At 38.4% G+C, this 24,506-nt stretch overlaps 1 protein-coding gene across 4 annotated transcripts in view; it reads left to right on the top strand.

The window, feature by feature from the left end:
• LOC128664167 (uncharacterized) overlaps positions 1 to 18,172 on the top strand; it is a 335,114-nt gene extending 316,942 nt beyond the window's left edge. For 2 of the 4 annotated variants that reach the window (XM_053718925.1, XM_053718924.1), the window contains exon 14: positions 15,390 to 18,172. In XM_053718925.1, coding sequence (XP_053574900.1) covers positions 15,390 to 15,676 — 287 coding nt within the window. In that variant the 3' untranslated portion in view covers positions 15,677 to 18,172. The remainder of the gene's footprint in view (positions 1 to 15,389) is intronic. The other 2 variants (XM_053718927.1, XM_053718926.1) reach the window with 2 other exon arrangements.
• Positions 18,173 to 24,506: the final 6,334 nt, after the last annotated feature.

Raw genomic sequence — 24,506 nt, 5'->3', positions numbered from 1 at the left:
TGGGTGGGTTTTATTTTTAGATTAGGGTTTGGGCACCGAAAAATAGCTAAATGCCCTTTTCAGTAGAGCTGCGCATCTTCACCTGTCTCACGATTCGATTACGATTAGATACGATTCTACGATGCATCGCGATGCATCACGATTACTGCACTATTTCTGCCCAATTTTTAAATTTTTCAGAAAAAAAAATTCAAGCAGTCAAAGTATTGAAATAAACTCTTTTTTTATTTTATTAGCTCAAAAAAGGACACTCTTCCTGTGGCAAAGTCTGAACACAGCAGACAACAACAGTTTATAGAACAGTAAATACTAAATGGCAATTGTTGTATTGGTTTGGAAACAATATTATGGCATCAAACTGTAGTTACAGAGTACGTAGTGTAAAAAGTGCAGTGCTCACAGTGTACTTCTTCAATAAAAGAAAATATTTAAATGTATATATTATATATAGTAAGTAGTACACTATACACTTGTAAAGAAACATGAACAACAAATAAATGTCTAACCTATCTATGTTGGTTTTAATTTAATTTCTTTACTTACTTAGTATAATAATATAATAATAGACATTAAATTAAAACCAAAATAGATAGGTTAAGCTTAAGTTACCACCATAATACCTTATTTGTGTGAAAATTGTCCTCAGAAAACAAAACATAAATCCCTTATAGGTACAAAATTACAGGTGCAGTCCACTGTGCCTTCATGACTGTCAATTTGTGGCAAACAAACATCACGTGAAGAATCTGGAACACAACACACAGCACAGAGTGTGCACACAACACACATGTGATTGTGACATATACAATTAGTTTACACAGTTACAGACTTACAATAGTACTAGAGAGAGAGACATTTAAAACAAGTAGCATTGTTCTGCATATGAACGAACAAGGACATTAGTATGCTACAGTAAGCATCTACGGCCCTTCGGTCTTAAGAGACTACACAGAATATTGTAGAGACACTTGAGATAATGTCCTTAACTCAACTATATTGTCCTTGTGCACAGCCTCGATTGTTCAGTGGCTCCTGTATTATTCTTGTTGATTTGAATTTTTCAATAAAGATTTGCAAAAAAAAAAACAAGTAGCATTGAACTGAACTACTATAACTACAGTTTCTTCTTGATGATTATATTATCTTTATGGGATGACAAATATAATTAGTTATTAGTTACTGTTAAAGCAGTACTACACACAACTGAACAGTGACTGAGTCTGTCACTGAACAGTACACAGCAGTCACACACAAACAAACAATACATAAAAAAGGACACAGACATCAAGGAGTAAATCATGGTGAAGAAAGGGTGGCACGCCACTCACCTGAGGTGTGTGTGCTTTATTTTTGTATTGTGCTGTTGTGTGTGGCACTGTGTGTGTGCTGTACTGTCTGTAGTGTACAGTATATTTGTGATCCAATAAAGATTTACTCAAGGTTTACTCAAGGCTTTTCCTTCCCCTATAGTGGTTTGGCTTCAGTCTCACTCTCTGCATAGTGCACTCATAGACACTGACAGTTAGACAGTCACACTCACTAGACACTCAGACACTAGAGACACAGTGGGGGACACACACACAAACAAAAACATTCAAAGGCACCACAGCCAGTCAGCCACAGTCACACTCACACTCATAGACACTTAGACACTGGGACAGACACACAATCACATACAAACAAAAACATTCAAAGGCAGTTAATACACTCATCTCACACACATTCATAGATAGATACATACAAACTTTTCAAACTGGCACTCACTCACTCACAGACACACTCATAAAGAGACAGTTAGACACTGCAGTACACACATTGTTATTGTTAACTGGTTGGTTATATTCGGTTAACCCCTACAGATCTGCCTGAGAGTGGGTGGGATATGGCATTTGGGATTGGGAATTGGGATCATAAACAAAAACATATGATATCTTTCTTAAAGGGTCTATTTAAAATAGACAATTTTTAGTGTGAATAATATTAATAATCCCTTATGCACTATGCACTCACTGCATTGCAAACAATACAGGGGTGTGCTGTAAACAATAGCACAACATCTACAAAACAGAGCACTTCCTGATTGGCAAACATCACAGTAACACTAGAAGTAGTAATAGACATTATACAACAAGTAGCATTGAACTACTAGATTTACTAACTTTGATTATCTTTATGGGATCACAAATATATTGTTACACAACACACACACAGTCACACACAGTCAAACAATACCAAAAAAAAACACACATCATAAAAAGAGTGAATCATGGTGAAGGGTGACACTGACTGACACGCACACATGAGGTGTGTGCAGTTGTGTGTTGTTTCTTTTGTATTGTTTGTGTGTGTGACTGTGACAGAGTGACGTGGTCGGTCGTGTCGTGTAGTGTACTAGTATATTTTGTGATCCAACAAAGATTTACTCAAGTTTTAAGCTTCATTTTTCAAAAAGCTATAAGCTATATAACAGTAACAAATATAAAATAACTTAACAGTAGTCTGCACTGGGCAATGGGGCACACAGCACATTCTTCTGGATGTGCCAAAAAAACATTAAATATTAATATTATAAACCTGAATCACTACTCAGAATTATGGAATATGTAGGTTTTTCTGTAAGAACACTAGTTGATCCACATGCTCTGGTTTGAGGGTGCTTCTTTTTGCCGTTGCCACATCTCCTGCAGTGGAGAAAACCCGCTCTGCAGACACGCTTGTACCTGGGATACACAAGTATCGCTTTGACAAATGAGAGAGGAGGGGAAATATGACCTCATGTACATGCCACTATTTCAAAGGGTCTTCAGTGAGAGGCAGAGATGGGGCTTTACAATATTTCTCTATTTCCTCTTCAGCCTTGGCATAGGGGGTCTTGGGTTCTATTGTACCTTCAGTGTCAGTGAAAGACTGTCCCAGCAAAGTCATGAGCAGCGATGTGGACTTTCTTTTGGGAGGAGAAGGGTTATCCTCCTCGATGGGTGATTCTTCTTCCAGAGTTTCTTTTCCCTCAGGCAGTGGCACTTCATCCACGTTTGTCCTCCTAGATGTAACTGTACTAGTACACTCAATCTGTGTTTGAACAAAAGAATAGAAAAAATAGCATTCATTATTACCTCGAGCAGCCAGCCAGCTAATGGTATGTGTGTGCTCAGAGAGACAGTAATGCATAAATAAATGCATGCAACAGCTCACATCTATTAGGAAGGACTCGGGAGTGGACGGAGGAGGAGGAAAGTTGACTGACTGTGGCGTTTTCAAACTGACTTATATAATAAACCTTGTACTCATTAAACTAGCTACTAATCAAGCTACTGCTAGCTAAGCCTATTTTGTATGGATGGTATGTTTTATGTTTGTTTTCAATTTATACATTTTTCAAGAAACATGATGCAATTAAAATTACCTCCAAGGATGCAGCCTCCTCAGTCACTCCTCTGTATATCTCCAATCTCTCCTCCTCTGTGAGAATAAAAGGCAGTCCCTTAAAACGAGGATCCAGGGCAAAGGCTGTATAAAGTATCTTCTTCTCTGCCTCACTGCTGTACCTCTTCAGGAGATCTGTTTTGATGGCATTCTTGATCTCATGGATCATGGGTGTGTCTCCCATGGTGTCTGTCATGTTCTGGAGCAGTTGTGCATTTAGAGGGGCAATGAGAGAAACAGTTGGATTGCGCTCTTCTGACATCAGTGTGGTTGCATCTTTCATTGGCTTTAATGCACTCACAGCATCCTCTGCATTTGACACATCTGTTTCGTTGAGAGTGCAGAGATCTGACTCACTTTTTCTGACTTCTGGAGACAACAATGTGGCACAGATTGCAGGTTGCTGTTATAGGAACCTCTCGACCATGTCATATGAGCTGTTCCACCTTGTTGTCACATCAGTTATCAGCTTATGATTCTTCAGGCCAAGACATTTCTGTTTTTCTTTCAGACAGTGGTTTGCTGTAGTGCTGCGGTGAAAAAATGTTGATATTCGTCGCACTCTGCCTAAAAGCCTGGAGAGCGTGGCCACTTTCAGCGCCCGCTGGGATGCGAGATTCAGTGTATGGGCGAAGCATTTTACATGAGGGAATTTTCCAACTTGAGCAGCAACAATCATGTTCGACGCATTGTCGGTCACAAGCACTACAGATTTATCGGACAGCTGCCATTCTTCCACGACACGAGACAGTAGCTCCGCCAGATGAGAACCCGTGTGAGACTCATAAACTGCTCTCGTTTGCAGCACATGCGACAAGATCTTCCAGTCCTTGCTAACGTAATGTGCAGTTACTGTTACATAAGACTCCGTCGTGACTGAAGTCCATGAATCACACGTTATTGCGACTCGACTGGCTTGGCTCATTGATGCAATTACCTGAGCTTTTGTTTCGTGGTAGAGTGCAGGTATAACGTTTTCTGTTAAGTGATTGCGTGACGGGATCTTATAACGTGGCTCTAGTGTCTTCAACAGGTTGCGAAACCCAAGGTTTTCCACAACAGAGTAAGGCCGTAGGTCCTTCGCTATGAAAGTTGCCACAGCTTTGGTTATTCTCTTCCCTTTTTCAGAGTTGGGTGGCAAAGTTGACAGCATTGCATCAATTCTTGGCTGATGAGCTTCAGCTAGTCTTGTTATTTCCTTGGCAGTGGCACTGGCGGCAGCGGCAGGGGTTAGCATCTCAGAGTGAAAACGTCTAACGTGATTTCTCAAGTTAGTAGTATTCCCTAGGTATTTAATTTTTGTGTGACAGGCTTTACAAACCGCGTGTGTCTTGTCCAATTCGTGCTTTCCAGTATGTTCATAAAATCCAAAATGTTCCCAGATGCTTGCTTTTAAAATGCTAGGTGCATTTTTTATCTCAATATCTTTTTTGTCTCCCTCTGTCATTTTAGCATGACATGTACATATGTGACGGATGATGTTGTTGTCATTGTCGAACTCTGTCAGTGTTAAAAAAAAAGAAAAAACACTAAGTTCCAGTTGTCAAAATGTCAAGCCGCAAATGTAAAATCAACAAGTACTAGTAACTTCAACTACTTTGCCAATGCCATACATTTTGCGAACATAAATTTTAAAACAAATTGCATTGTGATTGCAGGGGACATCACTCACTCACTGACACTGTAAGTTACTGTAATATATTACACACTTAAAGGTGCAATGAAACCCAAACATTTACTTTCATGATTCAGATAGAGAATACAATTTTAAATAAACATCATAACTAACTTCTATTATTTAATTTGCTTCATACTTCTCAGATATCGTTTGTTGATGACATATTAGCAATGCATTGCACAGCACACACATTACTTACTATATAATACTTAGTGCACAAGGAGGAGGCTATGCATTTCAACAAAGGATAAGCAAATTATATAATAGGGAAAGTTGTTTAAAATTGCATGCGCTTTCTTGAATCACAAAATGGGTTTTATGGCCTTTAGTTTAGTATGTTTAAAAAATGCAGCTTTTAGCCTTGTTAAGTTTTGTTAACTTATAAAATAAAAACAAGGATTGGGTTCTTCGGATTGGCATCTTTTAAGAGAGCACTCAGAGTCAGCACATGCATGCAATTGCATTGCATATTAAATTGCATATATAAAATGTATTATATTAAAAAAATAAATACTATTATTATATATAAAAAGTGTATATTATTAAAATATTAGAACTTCAGACCAGGCCATCCATCCATGTGAAAAACATGTAGATATAGATAGATACAGATTAGACTAATAGAGACATTAGACAATAATAGTATACTATATTTATTTATAATACATTTTTTATATATGCAATATTATTCAATAATGCAGCAATTAATTATGCAGCAGCCTGAGCCTCAGTCAGCTCAGCAGTATTAGTAGTACATACTACGTTAAGTAAATAAGGCAAGTATTTAATTGTACCCCTTATTGTGTAATAAATGTGTACCCCTTATTGATTTGCTCTTTAAGTAAGTTAATAATTAGTTTACCTATGGCAAGTAGTAGGCAGTTGAGGCAATAGGCATGGCAATGGCAATTATGGCATGGCATTGGCAAAATGTACAACGTTTTGGTAACTAAACATTTAGTTAGTCTAATTCTCACCATAGGTCTCCTCCTCTGTCTCCCACAAAATAAAAATGAGCCCGCCGTGTAGCTGTATACCGCCGTGTATACTCGGAGTCGGAATCGTCATCACATTCACCATCATCAATCTCAGGCAACACACTCCTGCTTTGCTCCTACTGCGTAACTTCGGCACTTCCAGAGACCGCCCATGGAGCGCCCATGTTGCTTTATTGGGTGACGTGACGTCAAAACGATGTACCGCGCACTTTCTGTTACTTGTCCTGGAGGCTGGTCACGTGGGTAACGTTAATCGATTATCGCGTCTCAGCGCATCGATGCAGAATCGTTTCATGCCGCATCGCGATGCATCGTCAAAACGATTATTTTTGACAGGCCTACTTTTCAGGGCAATGGGGAGCTTAGTTTTTTTTAGATATCATTTTATTTGGGGGGGTTGGTTGTGTGGGTGGTGGGTTTTACTGTTGGGGGGTTTGTATTTTTTTTACAGGTAAAAGAGCTGATTTCTTTGGGGCAATGCACCGCAAAAGGCTCTTTTAAGGGCCATTGGCAGTTTAGTGTAGGCAAGGTTTTTTTTTCTGTTTTGATAGGGCTATTAGATTAGGTGTAATTAGTTTAAATATTTGATCATTTCTTTTTTATTTTGAGTAATTTAGTGTTTGTTTGTTTTTGTAATTTTAGTTAATTGTATTTAATGTAATTTATTTAATTGTAGTGCAAGGTTAGGTGTTAGTGTAAGAAAGGTTAGGTTTTATTTTACAGGTAAATTTGTATTTATTTTAAATAGGTAGCTAGTAAATAGTTAATAACTATTTAGTAACTAGTCTACCTAGTTAAAGTGAAGGTAAACTTTGATGAATAAAAGCCCGTTTTTTAAAAATACTATTAAAAACAGGGGCACTTTCATTCATCAAAGTTTACAAATCAGTTGTTTTGATTAAAAACTTACCTTTGTTTCTTTTCACAGCTACAGCAGCTTTCCCCTCCTGGAAATCCTCTCTTCAGATGTCAGCAATGACTAATCCGGCTTCCTCCAATCATGGCTCTCCCCCCAGGGTGGTTTTTGCCTGAGGCCATGCTGTGATTGGAGGAAGCCAGATTAGTCATTGCTGACGTGTGAAGAGAGGATTTCCAGGAGGGGGAAGCTGCTCTGGCTGTGAAAAAAACAAAGGTACATTTTTAATCAAAATGGCTGATTTGTAAACTTTGATGAATGAAAGTGCCCCTGTTTTTAATAGTATTTTAAAAAAACGGACTTTCATTCATCAAAGTTTACCTTCACTTTAAAATAAATACAAACTTGCCAGTGAAATTAAAATAAAACCTAAGCTATATACAATATTGCTTAGAGTTTATTATATAGGTAAGTATTTTGTTTTAAATATGAATTATTTAGTTAATGATAGGAATTTTTAATTAGATTTATTTTAATTATATTAAAGTTAGGGGTGTTAGGGTTAGGTTTAGGGGTTAATAACTTTAGTATAGTGGTGGCGACGTTGGGGGTGGAAGATTAGGGGTTAATACGTGTAGGTAGGTAGCGATGACATTGGGGGCGGCAGATTAGGGGTTAATAAGTGTAGGTGGGTGGCGGCGACATTGGGGATGGCAGATTAGGGGTTAATAAGTATAATGTAGGTGGCAGCGGTGTCGGGGGCAGCAGATTAGGGGTTAATAAGTGTAGGTAGGTGGCGGCGACGTTGGGGGCGGCAGATTAGGGGTGTTTAGACTTTATGTTAGGGTGTTAGGTGTAAACATACATTTTCTTTCCCCATAGGAATCAATGGGGCTGCGTTACGGAGCGTAACGCTCCTTTATTGCAGGTGTTAGGCTTTTTTTTAGCCGGCTCTCCCCATTGATATCTATGGGGAAATCCTGCACAAGCACATAAAACCAGCTCAAAGCAGCGCTGGTATTTGGGTGCGTTATGGAGCTCAATTTTGCTCAACGCTCACATATTGCCTGCTAACGCCGGGTTTATGAAAACCTGTAATAGCAGCGCTATAGTGAGGTGAGCGGTGACAATAAGTACCGAGCCGCTCTTACCGCAAAACTCGTAATCTAGCCGATACTATGAAATACCATTAGGTATTCTTTTTGTCCTGTGTATTTCCCATCTATATGATATTGTTATCTATGATTATAGTTGGAGAGGGGATATATTTAGCTTGTCTTTGGATGTTGCTTTATGTCAGATTCATACTCTATTTTTCAACTTGAATGCTGTTCTCCTTATCTTATTTAGAGACTCTCTGGTGACTAAGTGGAAAGTCACTGTTCTCCTTATCTTATTTAGAGACTCTCTGGTGACTCAGTGGAAAGTCACTGGGATCCTTATCTTATTTAGAGACTCTCTGGTGACTCAGTGGAAAGTCACTGGGATCCTTATCTTATTTAGTGACTCTGGTGACTCAGTGGAAAGTCACTGGGATCCTTATCTTATTTAGAGACTCTCTGGTGACTCAGTGGAAAGTCACTGTTCTCCTTATCTTATTTAGAGACTCTCTGGTGACTCAGTGGAAAGTCACTGGGATCCTTATCTTATTTAGAGACTCTCTGGTGACTCAGTGGAAAGTCACTGTTCTCCTTATCTTATTTAGAGACTCTCTGGTGACTCAGTGGAAAGTCACTGTTCTCCTTATCTTATTTAGAGACTCTCTGGTGACTCAGTGGAAAGTCACTGTTCTCCTTATCTTATTTAGAGACTCTCTGGTGACTCAGTGGAAAGTCACTGTTCTCCTTATCTTATTTAGAGCCGCTTATCAGCAATACATGCACCAAAATCGGGAAATTCAGTCAATCTAGTAAAGCTCTAAATTAGGTGCGCAAGTCACTTGTGCTCGTCAGTCTTGATGGAGGACCAAATATTTAAGCTGGAACAGTCCTTAACCTTGCTTTTTATAAATGTTAGAGCTGGAGCACCCCAGGCTTCCTTCTTTTAACAGGCTTGGATTCACGTTGTCTTGGATCCCTGCGCAGTGGAAGTAGTCTACCAGGGATTCCGTTTAGTATTCAAATCTTGTCCTCCAGTGACAGATTTCTCCTATCAAAAATGTTCTACAATCCAGTTACAGAAATAGGTTTTCTTAATCTGCGTAAAGTTCTTGCTTCTTTAGGAGTGGTTGTTTCTGTTCCTTTGGTGGAACAGGGTCCTTCAAACGAAAGACTGTTTTATTCTCCCTTTGGGTCAGTTCCTGACTACCATCGACCTGTAGGATGTGTACCTTGATGTTCCTATTCAGGGAATATTTCCTTTTCCTGTTCTTCTGGCAGTTGTCAGATCTTAGGGCATTGCGGTGGCTCAGTACCTGAATGATATCTTGGTTTAGGCGCCATATTTCTTTTAACTAGATTTATTGTTTTTGGATTCTCTGTTATCCACTCTTCATTTCCTCGGGTGGAAGGTGAATCTGATCAAAGATTCTTTATCTATGAAGATTTTTCTAAAGAAGTTCAGAAAATCAAGTTCTTGCTTCAACAGGCTTTGTTTGAGTCTATGTATTCTGTTGATATAAGTTGTTATCCTGGAACGTTTTATTTCTCTTCAATATTTCTTCTGCTCGTAGAGTCTCTGAGCTTTTGGCTCTGCAATGTGATTCTCCTATTCTTCTTTTTTTATGCAGATAAGGAGGTCGTTAGTTCTAAGTTGGGATTTCTTCCTAAGGTAGTGTCGGATTGCAACATCAATCCGGACATTGTTGTTCTTTCCTTATATCCTAGCCCTTATTCTCAGAAGGAATGTTTGCTACACAACTTGGATTTGTGTGTGTATGCTAAAATGTTATCTGCTAGCATTTATAGTTTTTTTTGGCTATCTTCTGCCCTCTTCATTGTTTTCACTGGTAAGTGTAAGGGTCAGAGGGCCTTTCTACTTTTCTTTCTCTCTGGTTGAGAAGTGTTATCCAGTTAGCATATGAATCAGCTGGATAACAGCCTCCTGAGAGAATTAAGACTCTTCCCTCTAGGGCTGTCTTTTCTTCCTGGGCTTTCACAAATAAAGCATCTGTGTAGCAAATCTGCAAGGCGACCACTTGGTCCTTATTGTATACTTTTTAAAAATTCTTCTAATTTGATACTTTTGCCTCTGCTGAGGTTTCCTTTGGGAGAGAGGTTATTTAAGCGGTGGTGCCTTCTGTTTAGGTCCGCCAGTCTTGTTCTCCCTCCCTTTCATTCTGTGTCCTCTAGCTTGGGTATTGGTTTCTACTAGTAATTGGAATGAAATTGTGGATTCTCCATGCAATAGGAAAGAAAACAAAGTTTATGCTTACCTGATAAATTTCTTTCCGTGCATGGAGAGTTCACAACCCGCCCTTAATTGATTTTAAGACGGCAGTTTTTTGTACAAACATCAGGAACCTGTATACCCTTGTGTTATCTTCTTTTTCCATTTTCCTTCGCCCGAATCACTTGGGATTAAGGGAAGTGACACTTAACATCTCTGCTGGGGTGCTCTTTGCCTCCTCCTGCTGACAAGGAGTTGAATTTCCACTAGTAATTGGAATGAAATCATGGACTCTCCATGCCCGGAAAGAAAGAAATTTATCAAGTAAGCATAAATTTTGTTATTAAAAAAAACTCTTAAAAACAGGGGCACTTTCATTCATTAAACTTTACAATGAAGCTTCTTTTTTAAAATACCTTTGTTTTATGGAAAGCAGCCCAGCGATCCTCCACCCCCAGCTCCTGCTGTAGTTACCAGATCGAAGACAAATCCGGCTTCCTCCAATCATTGCATGCCCCCTTTGGCATCCAGCTCATGATGCCACGCAACTATTGGCGGAAGCCGGATTCATTATCGATCTCCTAACTACAGCAGGAGCTGCGGGTGGAGGATCACCGGTCTGCTTTCCATAAAACAAAAGTAAGTATTTTACAAAAGAAGCTTCATTGTAAAGTTTAATGAATGAAAGTGCCCCTGTTTTTAATGGTGTTTTTAAAAAACAGGCACGTATTCATTAAACTTTACATTCACTTTAAAGGCACACTGTGCCACCAAAATGCATCCTTATAAAAGAGCAGCATCTAAGCTTCACATTTTTTGTTATATAAAAGCGGTTTTAATTTATATTGAAACTAATACAGCAGTATGTGTACGTCTTACTGATGGTCATTAGTTATATGTACTTCCTACTGATGGTCATTAGTTATATGTACTTCCTATTGATGATCATTAGTTATATGAACAACCTACTGATGGTCATTAGTTATATGTACTTCCTACTGATGGTCATTAGTTATATGTATTTTCTACTGATGGTCAACAGTAATATGTTCTTCCTACTGATGGTCATTAGTTATATGTACTTCCTATTGATGATCATTAGTTATATGAACAACCTACTGATGGTCATTAGTTATATGTACTTCCTACTGATGGTCATTAGTTATATGTACTTCCTATTGATGATCATTAGTTATATGAACAACCTACTGATGGTCATTAGTTATATGTACTTCCTACTGATGGTCATTAGTTATATGAACAACCTATATGTACTTCCTACTGATGGTCATTAGTTATATGAACAACCTATATGTACTTCCTACTGATGGTCATTAGTTATATGTACTTCCTACTGATGGTCATTAGTTATATGTACTTCCTATTGATGGTCATTAGTTATATGAACAACCTACTGATGGTCATTAGTTATATGTACTTCCTACTGATGATCATTAGTTATATGAACAACCTACTGATGGTCATTAGTTATATGTACTTCCTACTGATGGTCATTAGTTATATTTACTTCCTACTGATGGTCATTAGTTATATTTACTTCCTACTTATGGTCATTAGTTATATTTACTTCCTACTTATGGTCATTAGTTATATGTACTTCCTACTGATAGTCATTAGTTATATGTACTTCCTACTGATGGTCATTAGTTATATGTACTTCCTACTAATAGTCATTAGTTATATGAACTTCCTACTTATGGTCATTAGTTATATGTACTACCTACTGATGGTCATTAGTTATATGTACTTCCTACTGAAGGTCAGTTATATGTACTTCCTACTGATGGTCATTAGTTATATGTACTTCCTACTAATAGTCATTAGTTATATGAACTTCATACTTATGGTCATTAGTTATATGTACTTCCTACTGATGATCATTAGTTATATGTACTACCTACTGATGGTCATTAGTTATATGTACTTCCTACTGAAGGTCATTAGTTATATGTACTTCCTACTGATGGTCATTAGTTATATGTACTTCCTACTAATAGTCATTAGTTATATGAACTTCATACTTATGGTCATTAGTTATATGTACTTCCTACTGATGATCATTAGTTATATGTACTACCTACTGATGGTCATTAGTTATATGTACTTCTTACTGATGGTCATTAGTTATATGTAATTCCTACTGATGATCAGTTATATGTACTTCCTACTGATGGTCAGTTATATGTACTTCCTACTGATGGTCAGTTATATGTACTTCCTACTGATGGTCATTAGTGATATGTACTTCCTACTGATGGCCATTAGTGATATGTACTTCCTACTGATGGTCATTAGTTATATGTACTTCCTACTGAAGGTCATTAGTGATATGTACTTCCTACTGATGGCCATTAGTGATATGTACTTCCTACTGAAGGTCATTAGTATGATGTACTTCCTACTGATGGCCATTAGTTATATGTACTTCCTACTGATGGTCATTAGTTATATGTACTTCCTACCAGTGTACCCTCTAAGGCTAGTTTTGTGAGAAGCCCAGCAATGAAATAGTTAATAAAAGAACCCCAACTTGCAGTCTGCATTGTGTAGTGTTTGCTAATTGTTCTAATTAACTGTTTCACTGTTGGGCCGCTCATAAAACTGGCCCTAGAAGGAACACTGCTTCCTACTGATGGTCATTAGTTATATGTACTTCCTACTGAAGGTCATTAGTTATATGTACTTCCTACTGATGGTCATTAGTTATATGTACTTCCTACTAATAGTCATTAGTTATATGAACATCCTACTTATGGTCATTACTTATATGTACTTCCTACTGATGATCATTAGTTATATGAACAACCTAAAGATGGTCATTAGTTGTATGTACTTCCTACTGATGGTCATTAGATATATGTACTTCCTACTGATGTTCATTAGTTATATGTACTTCCTACTGATGGTTATTAGTTATATGTACTTCTTACTGATGGTCATTAGTTATATGTACTTCCTACTGAAGGTCATTAGTTATATGTACTTCCTACTGATGGTCATTAGTTATATGTACTTCCTACTGATGGTCATTAGTTATATGTACTTCCTACTGATGGTCAATAGTTATATGTACTTCCTACTGATGTTCATTAGTTATATGTACTACCTACTGATGGTCATTAGTTATATGTAGTTCTTACTGATGGGCATTAGTTATATGTAATTCCTACTGATGGTCAGTTATATGTACTTCCTACTGATGGTCAGTTATATGTACTTCCTACTGATGGTCATTAGTTATATTTACTTCCTACTGATGGTCATTAGTGATATGTACTTCCTACTGATGGCCATTAGTGATATGTACTTCCTACTGAAGGTCATTAGTGATATGTACTTCCTACTGATGGCCATTAGTGATATGTACTTCCTACTGAAGGTCATTAGTGATATGTACTTCCTACTGATGGCCATTAGTGATATGTACTTCCTACTGAAGGTCATTAGTATGATGTACTTCCTACTGATGGCCATTAGTTATATGTACTTCCTACTGATGGTCATTAGTGATATGTACTTCCTACTGATGGCCATTAGTGATATGTACTTCCTACTGAAGGTCATTAGTTATATGTAATTCCTACTGATGGCCATTAGTTATATGTACTTCCTACTGATGGTCATTAGTTATATGTTCTTCCTACTGATGGTCATTAGTTATATGTACTTCCTACCAGTGTACCCTCTAAAGGCTAGTTTTGTGAGAAGCCCAGCAATGAAATAGTTAATAAAAGAACCCCAACTTGCAATCTGCATTTTGTAGTATTTGCTAATTGCTCTAATTAACTGTTTTACTGTTGGGACGCTCATAAAACTGGCCTTAGAAGGAACACTGCTTCGTAATGATAGTCATTAGTTATATGTACTTCCTACTGAAGGTCATTAGTTATATGTACTTCCTACTGATGGTCATTAGTTATATGTACTTCCTACTGATGGTCATTAGTTATATGTACATCCTACTGATAGTCATTAGTTATATGACCTTACTACTGATGATCATTAGTTATATGTAATTCTTACTGATGATCATTAGTTATATGTACTTCCTACTGATGGTCATTAGTTATATGTACTTCCTACTGAAGGTCATTAGTTATATGTACTTCCTACTGATGATCATTAGTTATATTTATTTCCTACTGATATTCATTAGTTATATGTACTTCCTACTGATGATCATTAGTTATATGAACAACCTACTGATGGACATTAGTTATATGTACTTCCTACTGATGGTCATTAGTTATATGTACTTCCTACTGATGGTCATTAGTTATATGTACTTCCTACTAATAGTAATTAGTTATATGAACTACCTACTGATGGTCATTAGCTATATGTACTTTTTTACTGATGGTCATTAGTTATATGTACTTCCTACTGATGGTCATTAGTTATATGTACTACCTACTGATGGTCATTAGTTATATAAAGAACCTACTGATGGTCATTAGTTATATGTACTTCCTACTGATGGTCATTAGTTATATGTACTTCTTACTGAAGGTCATTAGTTATATGTACTTCTTACTGAAGGTCATTAGTTATATGTACTTTTTACTGATGGTCATTAGTTATATTTACTTCCTACTGAAGGTAATTAGTTATATGTACTTCCTACTGATGGTCATTAGTTATATGTACTACCTACTGATGGTCATTAGTTATATAAAGAACCTACTGATGGTCATTAGTTATATGTACTTCTTACTGAAGGTCATTAGTTATATGAACTTCCTACTGATGGTCATTAGTTATATGTACTCCATAACTGCCGGAATCAGCATTTATGAAGCAGAGGACTTAAGACCACTGCTCCTTAACTGGTCCGTTGCCTCTGATGTTGCAGACATCAATCCACCTGATCCTATATGATCGGGTTGATTGACACCCCCTGCTAGCGGCAGGGGGCGGCATTCGCTGTTCACCAGAACTGCTTGTGCAATGTTAAATTCAGCTATATCTGTCAGACATGATTATTATATTGTACTGCATAACCTTTTTAGACCACACAAGTCTATGTATGATCAGTAACAGTTATGTGGTAGAGATTTCTACTATAATGCTGTCCTTATCTCTACAGGTAGTTACTTTGCCAGAGATGCCTCTTACTCCCACAGCTACTCATCCCCGGATAGAAGAGGCAGAAGATCTATGTTTGTGGCCCGAGTTTTAGTGGGAGACTCTGTTATTGGGAATTCCACACTGAATCGTCCACCCTACAAATGTGGCAGCACTACCCACAGTTATGATAGCTGTGTGGACCAATTGGTCAATCCTACCATCTTTGTAGTGTTTGAAAAGCACCAGATTTACCCAGAATATATTCTTGAGTATGAAGAAGAGAAGAAATCGTGCTGCATTAGCTGATGGAAGGAATGGGAAATGCAACTCCAGGGCCCACACTACTGGTTGTTTGAAGACCAATCCAACCTGTATTAGAGAATTAGTCAGATCAAAGTTATGATTCTAGAAGAACTAATATAAACAATTTTATTTTGTTTAGGCAAGCTATTCGCTCTCAAGTGAAGCAATATATCTATTGAGTGCACTTAATTTAAAAAAAATTCCCTACTTATCTTTTTTAACCACTAAAAATTGAGGCCAACATTTGATATTTGAGTACTAGCTATTCCCATTCTAAAAGAAACCAATGCATATAAAATGGTATATTATATGAACATTCTACTTTAGGCTTAGGGAAATTAAAACAAAATACATCACAGTTAATGATTTGCTTTTTGTCTATAAAATAATTATTAGGCTCTGGAGCCCTAAGAGAAATAGAGAAAACAAATGTGGAATATTTGCTACAATATATGTAGAGTTACACATCTTTTGTTTGGAAAGGAGGGACACGTATTCTCTAATGGTTAGTTTACTGTTTATGGATTGAGAATTATTCATAGAAAATTATCTGAAACTTCAATCCATGAATGGAATAATCACAGAATCTTAAGTCCATATGAAGTTGTGACTTTTGATTCTGCCTCGTCCGCGAGTGCGGATTGGTTCTTGTAATTATACAGAGCAGTAATTCACTCATAATGTATTTACCCTGCCGTGCAGATTCTCAGGGTTTTTGCACAAGTGCAAGGTAACAAAGCGAATATGCAATGCATATACGTTACATTTACTTTCTACCTGTTGCTTTGAGACAGTAACTGATCAAACTGATCAAAGGTCAGTCTCATGCACACATCTTACTTAATAACAAACCTTATACTACATGTGATACATGGATGTATCTGATTTCTGCATGTAATAGCTTAAACCTATGTAAACTCAGGGATTTGAGTTCAGAAGGCAGTAGTGCAGTCAGGTGCAAATCCAGGTAAGCACATCAATCACTTATTCTAAAATAGTAGGATCAGGTTTTAACGGCAAATAAGGAAAAATGTGAGGCACGTTTAATCGGAAGATAGTACAGTAACAGTATGTAATATATTACATAGAAAGAGTCTAAATTGCACTGCTATATTAAACGCTTTGTAAGGCTGAAGAGCTTTTTTTATATCAGGACTTTATAGCAAAGTGCTAAGATAGCTGGAACAATATGCAGGTGTTGGACCAGAAGATACTATAGGCAGTTGACAGTCCAGAAGATACTCTCGGCAGGTTACTGTACAGAAAACAATATAGGGAGGTGACTATCCAGAAGATACTATAGGCAGGTGACTGTCCAGAAGACACTATAGGCAGGTGACTATCCAGAAGACACTATAGGCAGGAGACTATCCAGAAGATACTATAGGCAGGTGACTGTACAGAAGACACTATAGGGAGGTGACTATCTAGAATATACTATAGGCAGGTGACTATCCAGAAGATACTATAGGCAGGTTACTGTACAGAAAACAATATAGGGAGGTGACTATCCAGAAGATACTATAGGCAGGTGACTGTCCAGAAGACACTATAGGCAGGAGACTATCCAGAAGATACTATAGGCAGGTGAGGTGACTATCTAGAATATACTATAGGCAGGTGACTGTAAAGAAGACACTATAGGCAGGTTACTATCCAGAAGATACTATAGGCAGGTGACTGTACAGAAGATACTATAGGCAGGTGACTATCCAGAAGATACTATAGGCAGGTGACTATATAGAATACACTATAGGCATTTGACTATCCAGAAGATACAATAGGCAGGTGACTGTACAAAAGAAACTATAGAGAGGTGACTGTCCATAAGACACTATAGATGCTCTGTCAGCTGCATTTAAAAAGTGCAGTGTAGGAGGCATTTACTCCACTAAAATGCGGCCAACTCTTGGAGGAGAACACAACAGTAGCATTGTCATTTCCATACGGTAAAGCCATGTGACTATGTTTTGTGTTGCAGTCTTCTCTAGCAGCCATGTATTACACATACCCTAAAGCTGTAATCTGGCTACTTCTTCCTACCCTACCAGCAAAGGTTCTGCTAAAAAGCAGGATCAAAACAACAGAAACCAAAGCAGAAATATTGTCTGAAGTGGCCTCTAATGAGTAGCTGTTATCAGCAGCAGCAAAAATACAACACGTTTATATTAACTTGTGCAGTTGATAATGTCTTACCAATTGAATTAGATTTGTTTATATTGTTTATGAAAAAGATAGTGAATGCACTTTCTACATGTAGGGGAATCGCATACTGTTTCTACATGAAAATAACTGTATAACCTAGGACCTATGAGAAATAATTATATTAGAATGACAAATGTGTTATTTTATAAAATGTATGTTTCATTCACACATACAGTTAGATTTATGTAATAAGATATTTGTGTTCAACAGCCGTAAATGTTTTACTTAAAAAAAAAAAACCAATAAAACAAGAATATATTTTAAATATCATTAAAGAACTACATTGTACCCAAACTTTTTTTTATTATTTATATGATAGAGCAACAGATAAGTAAATACTGTTTACATTACAGGCTGAATGGGAGAACTCCTACAGCAAAAAAGTGGGTTTAACTTTAACATACATTTTGAAATATTGTCTTTTTAAAAGGAAACAAAGAGTTAAGCCTAATGTTCCTTTAAATGCAATTTACTGTGGTGAATAGTAACCCCTTAGGGCTTAGCCCAATGTGACGTATATATACATAATAGTACTTTGCTTATCATACAGCACAACGTATATATATATATATATCGGAGTTGCAGTTAGCTCCAGCAGTCTCGGCTGTTAAGTTACTGCCGAGAGCTAGAGTTCCTGAGCTCCAGACATCTGTCTTCATATGGAACCGGAGAGCGATCGGTGCTCCAGTTCGATATGAAGGCAGATGTCAGATGGTTACAGAGGGTGACACTGTGCGTGTCACCCTCTGTAACAATCATCTGCTGGTGCCAGTGGGAGGGAATCCGGGAGGCGGGTGGGCAGTCCATCAGCGGAGGGGGGAAGGAGGAGGAAGTGGGAAGGCCTTACATAACAGGGGGGGGAAAGGGAGAGGGAGGGAAGAAGAGCTACGCTACAGAAAAAATGTGGGATGGGGGTGTGGTGGGTCCCTAACTTATGATCCCGGGAGGAGGGAGGGGGAGGACCACTACACTAAAGAAAATAACAAATATATAAATAATGACAGCTGCCGGTACCTAAGATGGTGGACACTAGTTAGAGTGGGAGGGTTAGAGAGCTGTTTGGCAGAGAGGTTGGAGGGTAAGGGGGATCCTACACTGCAGAAAATAATAGGAAATTAAAAAATAATTTATCTTAAAACTTAATATTGTCAGACTGTTGCCAGTACCTAAGATGGTGGTGACCAGTGGGGGGTGAGGGAGGGAAGAGAGCTGTTAGGTAGGGATCACAGGGTGGGAGGTGTCAGGTGCAAGGGTAATCTCTACGCTAAAGCTAAAGTTAACCTTACAAGCTACCTGATTAACCCCTTCACTGCCGGGAATAATAGACACAGCTGCAGTTAGCAGCCTTCTAATTACCAAAGAGCAATGGCAAAGCTATCTATGTCGGCTTTTTCTGAACAAAGGGGATCCCAGAGAAGCTTTTACAATCATTTGTGCCATGATTTCACAAGTAGTATGTAAATAATTTCTGTATTAAACCCAAACACCTGGATTACGAGTTTTACGTTAGGGTTAAAAAGCAGCGTTGGCCATTCCTAACGCTGCTTTTTAACGCCCGCTGGTATTACAAGTCTTGCAGGTACAGGAGTACCACTCACTTTTTTGGCCAGACTTGGAAATACTGCAAATCCACTCACGTAAATTGCGTATCCTCTTTATTCAATGGGACTTGCATAGCGCCGGTATTACGAGTCTGACAAAAAGTGAGTGGTACACCCTCTACCTCCAAGATCCTAAACGCATTTTAAAGTGAGTAGTTAAGAGTTTTATGGTACAACGCCGTAGCATAAAACTCCTAACTAAAGTGCTAAAAAGTACACTAACACCCATAAACTACCTATTAACCCCTAAACCGAGGCCCTCCCGAATCGCAAACACTAAAAGAAAAATTTAAAACCCTAATCTGCTGAACCGGACATTGCCGACACTATAATAAATATAAAACAACAAAAAATATTGGTGCACATCCAACCACTTAAGTCCACTCTTTCATGGCATATTTGTATATGCTTCTGTCTGCCAAATATACTTACATAGTTCAAATAAAATTGGGATTCACATCTCGCAATAATATTGACTTATATTTATGCTGCAAAAAAATTTTTTGCTTTAAAAAATGCCTTTAAATTAAATAGGATCTTAGTCACACAATATGATCATATTCTGCTAAGCCAGTCACCATATACAAGGTGTCCCATAAAGACTGGTCCTACACTAACCAGTTTCCACACTGCAGCAAGTCATGTCTACACAGTGTGAAGCTTTCTAGCTTATTAAGTATATTTCTCTTGTAAAGGTGTATCCAGTCCATGGGTTTATCCATTACTTGTGGGATATTCTCCTTCCCAACAGGAAGTTGCAAGAGGACACCCACAGCAGAGCTGTCTATATAGCTCCTACCCTAACTGCCACCCCCAGTCATTCTCTTGCAAGCTCTCGACAAGAAAGGAAGTATCAAGAGATATGTGGTGACTTAGTGTAGTTTTACCTTCAATCAAAAGTTTGTTATTTTTAAACGGTACCGGCGTTGTACTGTTTCACTCTCAGGCAGAAATTGAAAGATTTTTCCGAATCGGTCATTGATACCTTAATTCAGGCTCGAAAGCCTGTCACCAGGAAAATCTATCATAAGATATGGTGTAAATATCTTCACTGGTGTGAATCCAAGGGTTACTCATGGAGTAAAGTCAGGATTCCTAGAATCGTATCCTTTCTCCAAGAGGGATTGGAGAAAGGATTATCTGCTAGTTCCTTAAAGGGACAGATTTCTGCTCTGTCTATTCTTTTGCACAAACGTCTGGCTGAGGTTCCAGACGTTCAGGCGTTTTGTCAGGCTTTAGTTAGAATCAAGCCTGTGTTTAAACCTGTTGCTCCGCCATGGAGTTTATCTTAGAAAGTTCTGTTTTTAGTAGCTATCTCCTCGGCTCGAAGAGTTTCGGAGTTATTTGCCTTACAGTGTGATTCCCCTTATCTGATTTTCCATGCAGATAAGGTAGTTTTGCGTACCAAACCTGGGTTTCTTCCTAAGGTAGTATCTAATAAGAATATCAATCAGGAGATTGTTGTTCCTTCATTATGTCCTAATCCTTCCTCAAAGAAGGAACGTCTTTTACACAATCTTGATGTGGTTCGTGCTTTAAAATTTTATTTACAAGCTACTAAGGATTTTCGTCAAACATCTGCTTTGTTTGTTGTCCACTCTGGACAGAGGAGAGGCCAAAAGGCTTCGGCAACTTCTCTTTCTTTTTGGCTAAGAAGCATAATCCGCTTAGCTTATGAGACTGCTGGCCAGCAGCCTCCTGAAAGAATTACAGCTCATTCCACTAGAGCGGTGGCTTCCACATGGGCTTTTAAAAATGAGGCCTCTGTTGAACAGATTTGTAAGGCGGCGACTTGGTCTTCGCTTCATACTTTTTCTAAATTCTACAAATTCGATACTTTTGCTTCTTCAGAGGCTATTTTTGGGAGAAAGGTTTTACAGGCAGTGGTGCCCTCCGTTTAAGTGCCTGCCTTGTCCCTCCCTTCATCCGTGTCCTAAAGCTTGGGTATTGGTATCCCACAAGTAATGGATGAACCCGTGGACTGGATACACCTTTACAAAAGAAAACAAAATTTATGCTTACCTGATACATTTATTTCTCTTGTGGTGTATCCAGTCCACGGCCCGCCCTGTCATTTTTAGGCAGGTGTTTTTTATTTTTAAACTACAGTCACCACTGCACCCTATAGTTTCTCCTTTTTTCTTGCTTGTCTTCGGTCGAATGACTGGGGGTGGCAGTTAGGGGAGGAGCTGTATAGACAGCTCTGCTGTGGGTGTCCTCTTGCAACTTCCTGTTGGGAAGGAGAATATCCCACAAGTAATGGATGAACCCATGGACTGGATACACCACAAGAGAAATAAATTTATCAGGTAAGCATAAATTTTGTTTTATCTGGAACACACCTGGGCTGGGTGGCGTGCAGTAACCAAAGGGGAGGGATTTGGTCAGCTCCCTACTTAAGAAATACAACAAAGGGCTTTTTTTGTTACGCACACCACAAAAGGACTGTTTAATCTTAACACACATATTGTGGGAGTGCTACCAAAGTGACCAAAACAATTAAAAAACAACAAAAAATATTGGTGCACATCCAACCACTTAAATCCACTCTTTCATGGCATATTTGTATATGCTTCTGTCTGCCAAATATACTTACATGGCTTCTAATAAGATTGGGATAAACATCTCACAATAATATGAGCTTATATTTGTGCTGCAAAAACAAATATACTTCTATCTGCTAAATATACTTACATAGTTCAAATAAAATTGGGATTAACATCTCGCAATAATATTGATTTATATTTGTGCTGCAAAAAATGTTTTTGCTTTAAAAAATGCCTTTAAATAAAATGGGATCTTAGTCACACAATATGATCATATTCTGCTAAGCCAGTCACCACTTACAAGGTGTCCCATAAAGACGGGTCCTACACTAACCAGTTTCCACACTGCAGCAAGTCATGTCTACACAGTATGAAGCTTTCTAGCTTATTAAGTATATTTATCTGGAACACACCTGGGCTGGGTGGCGTGCAGTAACCAAAGGGGAGGGATTTGGTCAGCTCCCTATTTAAGAAATACAACAAAGGGGTTTTTTGGTTACGCACACCACAAAAGGACTTTTTAATCTTTACACACATACGGCTAGATTTAGAGTTTTTGTCGGGTAACAACACGCGTAGCTAACGCTGGCTTTTTTTCTCCCGCACCTTTTAAACACCGCTGGTATTTAGAGTTCACAGAAGGGCTGCGTTAGGCTCCAAAAAGGGAGCGTAGAGCATAATTTACCGCCATTGCAACTCTCAATACCAGCAGTGCTTACGGACGCGGCCAGCTTCAAAAACGTACTCGTGCACGATTCCCCCATAGAAAAGCTTAAAAAAAACCTAACACCTGCAAAAAAGCAGCGTTCAGCTCCTAACGCAGCCCCATTGTTTCCTATGGGGAAACACTTCCTAAGTCTGCACCTAACACCCTAACATGAACCCCGAGTCTAAACACCCCTAACCGTACACGAAACCCTCAGACAATGGGACAAAATACTCCAAAAGCACCCCACGGTCTCTACCACATATTCCCCTCTGACCCCGGTTAGCAAAAATACACCACTCCCATTTTTGAAAAGAACTCCCGACACATCCCTAGTCACCCCCTCTCTACAAAACTCTATCCCACATCACCTTCTTTACAAAGACGGTGAAATCCAACCACAACAGGAAATATGTGACATCCTAGGGGCCAACTTCCAAAACTGGTACACTTACACACAACTGAAACATTATCTAACAACACACACCTACAGACTTCAATTTAAAAGACAACTCTCTCAATTTGAAGCAATATGCTTTCATCCTCACCCACAGAGAGGAATTTTATCTCTAACATACAAAATACTATCACGAGTTTCCCACTCGACACCCCCTACATATGTAGCTAAATGGGAAAAAGACTTAGAAACTACCCTAGACCCAACAGACTGGAATATCATCTTTCACCAGATGACAAAAGCTTCATCATCCATTTCGGTGTTGGAAATGAATATCAAACTGTTAAGCAGGTGGTACTACACACCAGTTCGACTACACCACCTATTTCCCAACACGACCACCATGTGCTGGAGAGAATGCGGAAAGCTAGCTACTTTTGCACATATCTGGTGGACATGCCCGATAGCATCAGCCTTTTGGCGCTCCCTTAAACCAGAGATTGTAAAGGCCATAGGTACACCACTTCCGTTAACGCCTTGGGTTTTTTTTGTTTAACAAATTCCCCAAAATTTCATGTAAACTAAAACAATCACTCCTCACAATCATGATCAACTCTGCTAAAAGGCTAATCCCACTTAATTGGAAAAAATTAAACCTGCCATCCCCTGCAGTCTGGAAATCCAGGGTGACACACTACCTCCAGTTGGAGAAATATCATTACACCAGCACCAGGCGGGCAGAAGAATTCCACAATATATCATTTCTTTGGGAGGAATATATTAATAGCAACTGACAACCCACTCCCATCCCATATCCTATCAATCGACCATAAAACTGTAACCTCGTAGGTAATATCTCTACACTCAGACTCCAAAACACGCACAACATAGGGCTAATTTAAGTCAGTCAGAAAGAGGTCATAGACATTCTCGCAATGGTCATTTCTATCACCAACATATCCAATGCATACTTTTATTTTGGAGTGTGGGCTGATTGGTACCTGCCGCCTAATCCATTAGAAATAACTAACCTCGAGTCCTACTGTTATAAACCCAATTGTTTAATTGCAACGAATAATCACCTATTGTAACATCTGATGTTAAACTAGAAGTTTTTCTAATGCTTTTCTATGTATATTTTGGAATTATCTCAATAAAAGAATTTAAACCAAAAAAAAAAAAAAAAATGCCTACCCCCAAAAAAAAAACAAAAAAAAAACACCCCTAACCTTACACTTATTAACCCCTAATCTGCTATCGCTGACCCCTGCATATTTTTTTTAACCCCTAATCTGCCGCTCCGTACACCGCCGCAATCTACATTATACATATGTACCCCTAATCTGCTGCCCCTAACACCGCCGACCCCTATATTATA

The sequence above is a fragment of the Bombina bombina genome, chromosome 6, assembly GCF_027579735.1.
Source record: "Bombina bombina isolate aBomBom1 chromosome 6, aBomBom1.pri, whole genome shotgun sequence".
Lineage (NCBI taxonomy): Eukaryota > Metazoa > Chordata > Amphibia > Anura > Bombinatoridae > Bombina > Bombina bombina.
The sequence above is the reverse complement of the archived record's forward strand: the minus strand, read 5'-3'. Positions and strand labels throughout refer to the sequence as shown.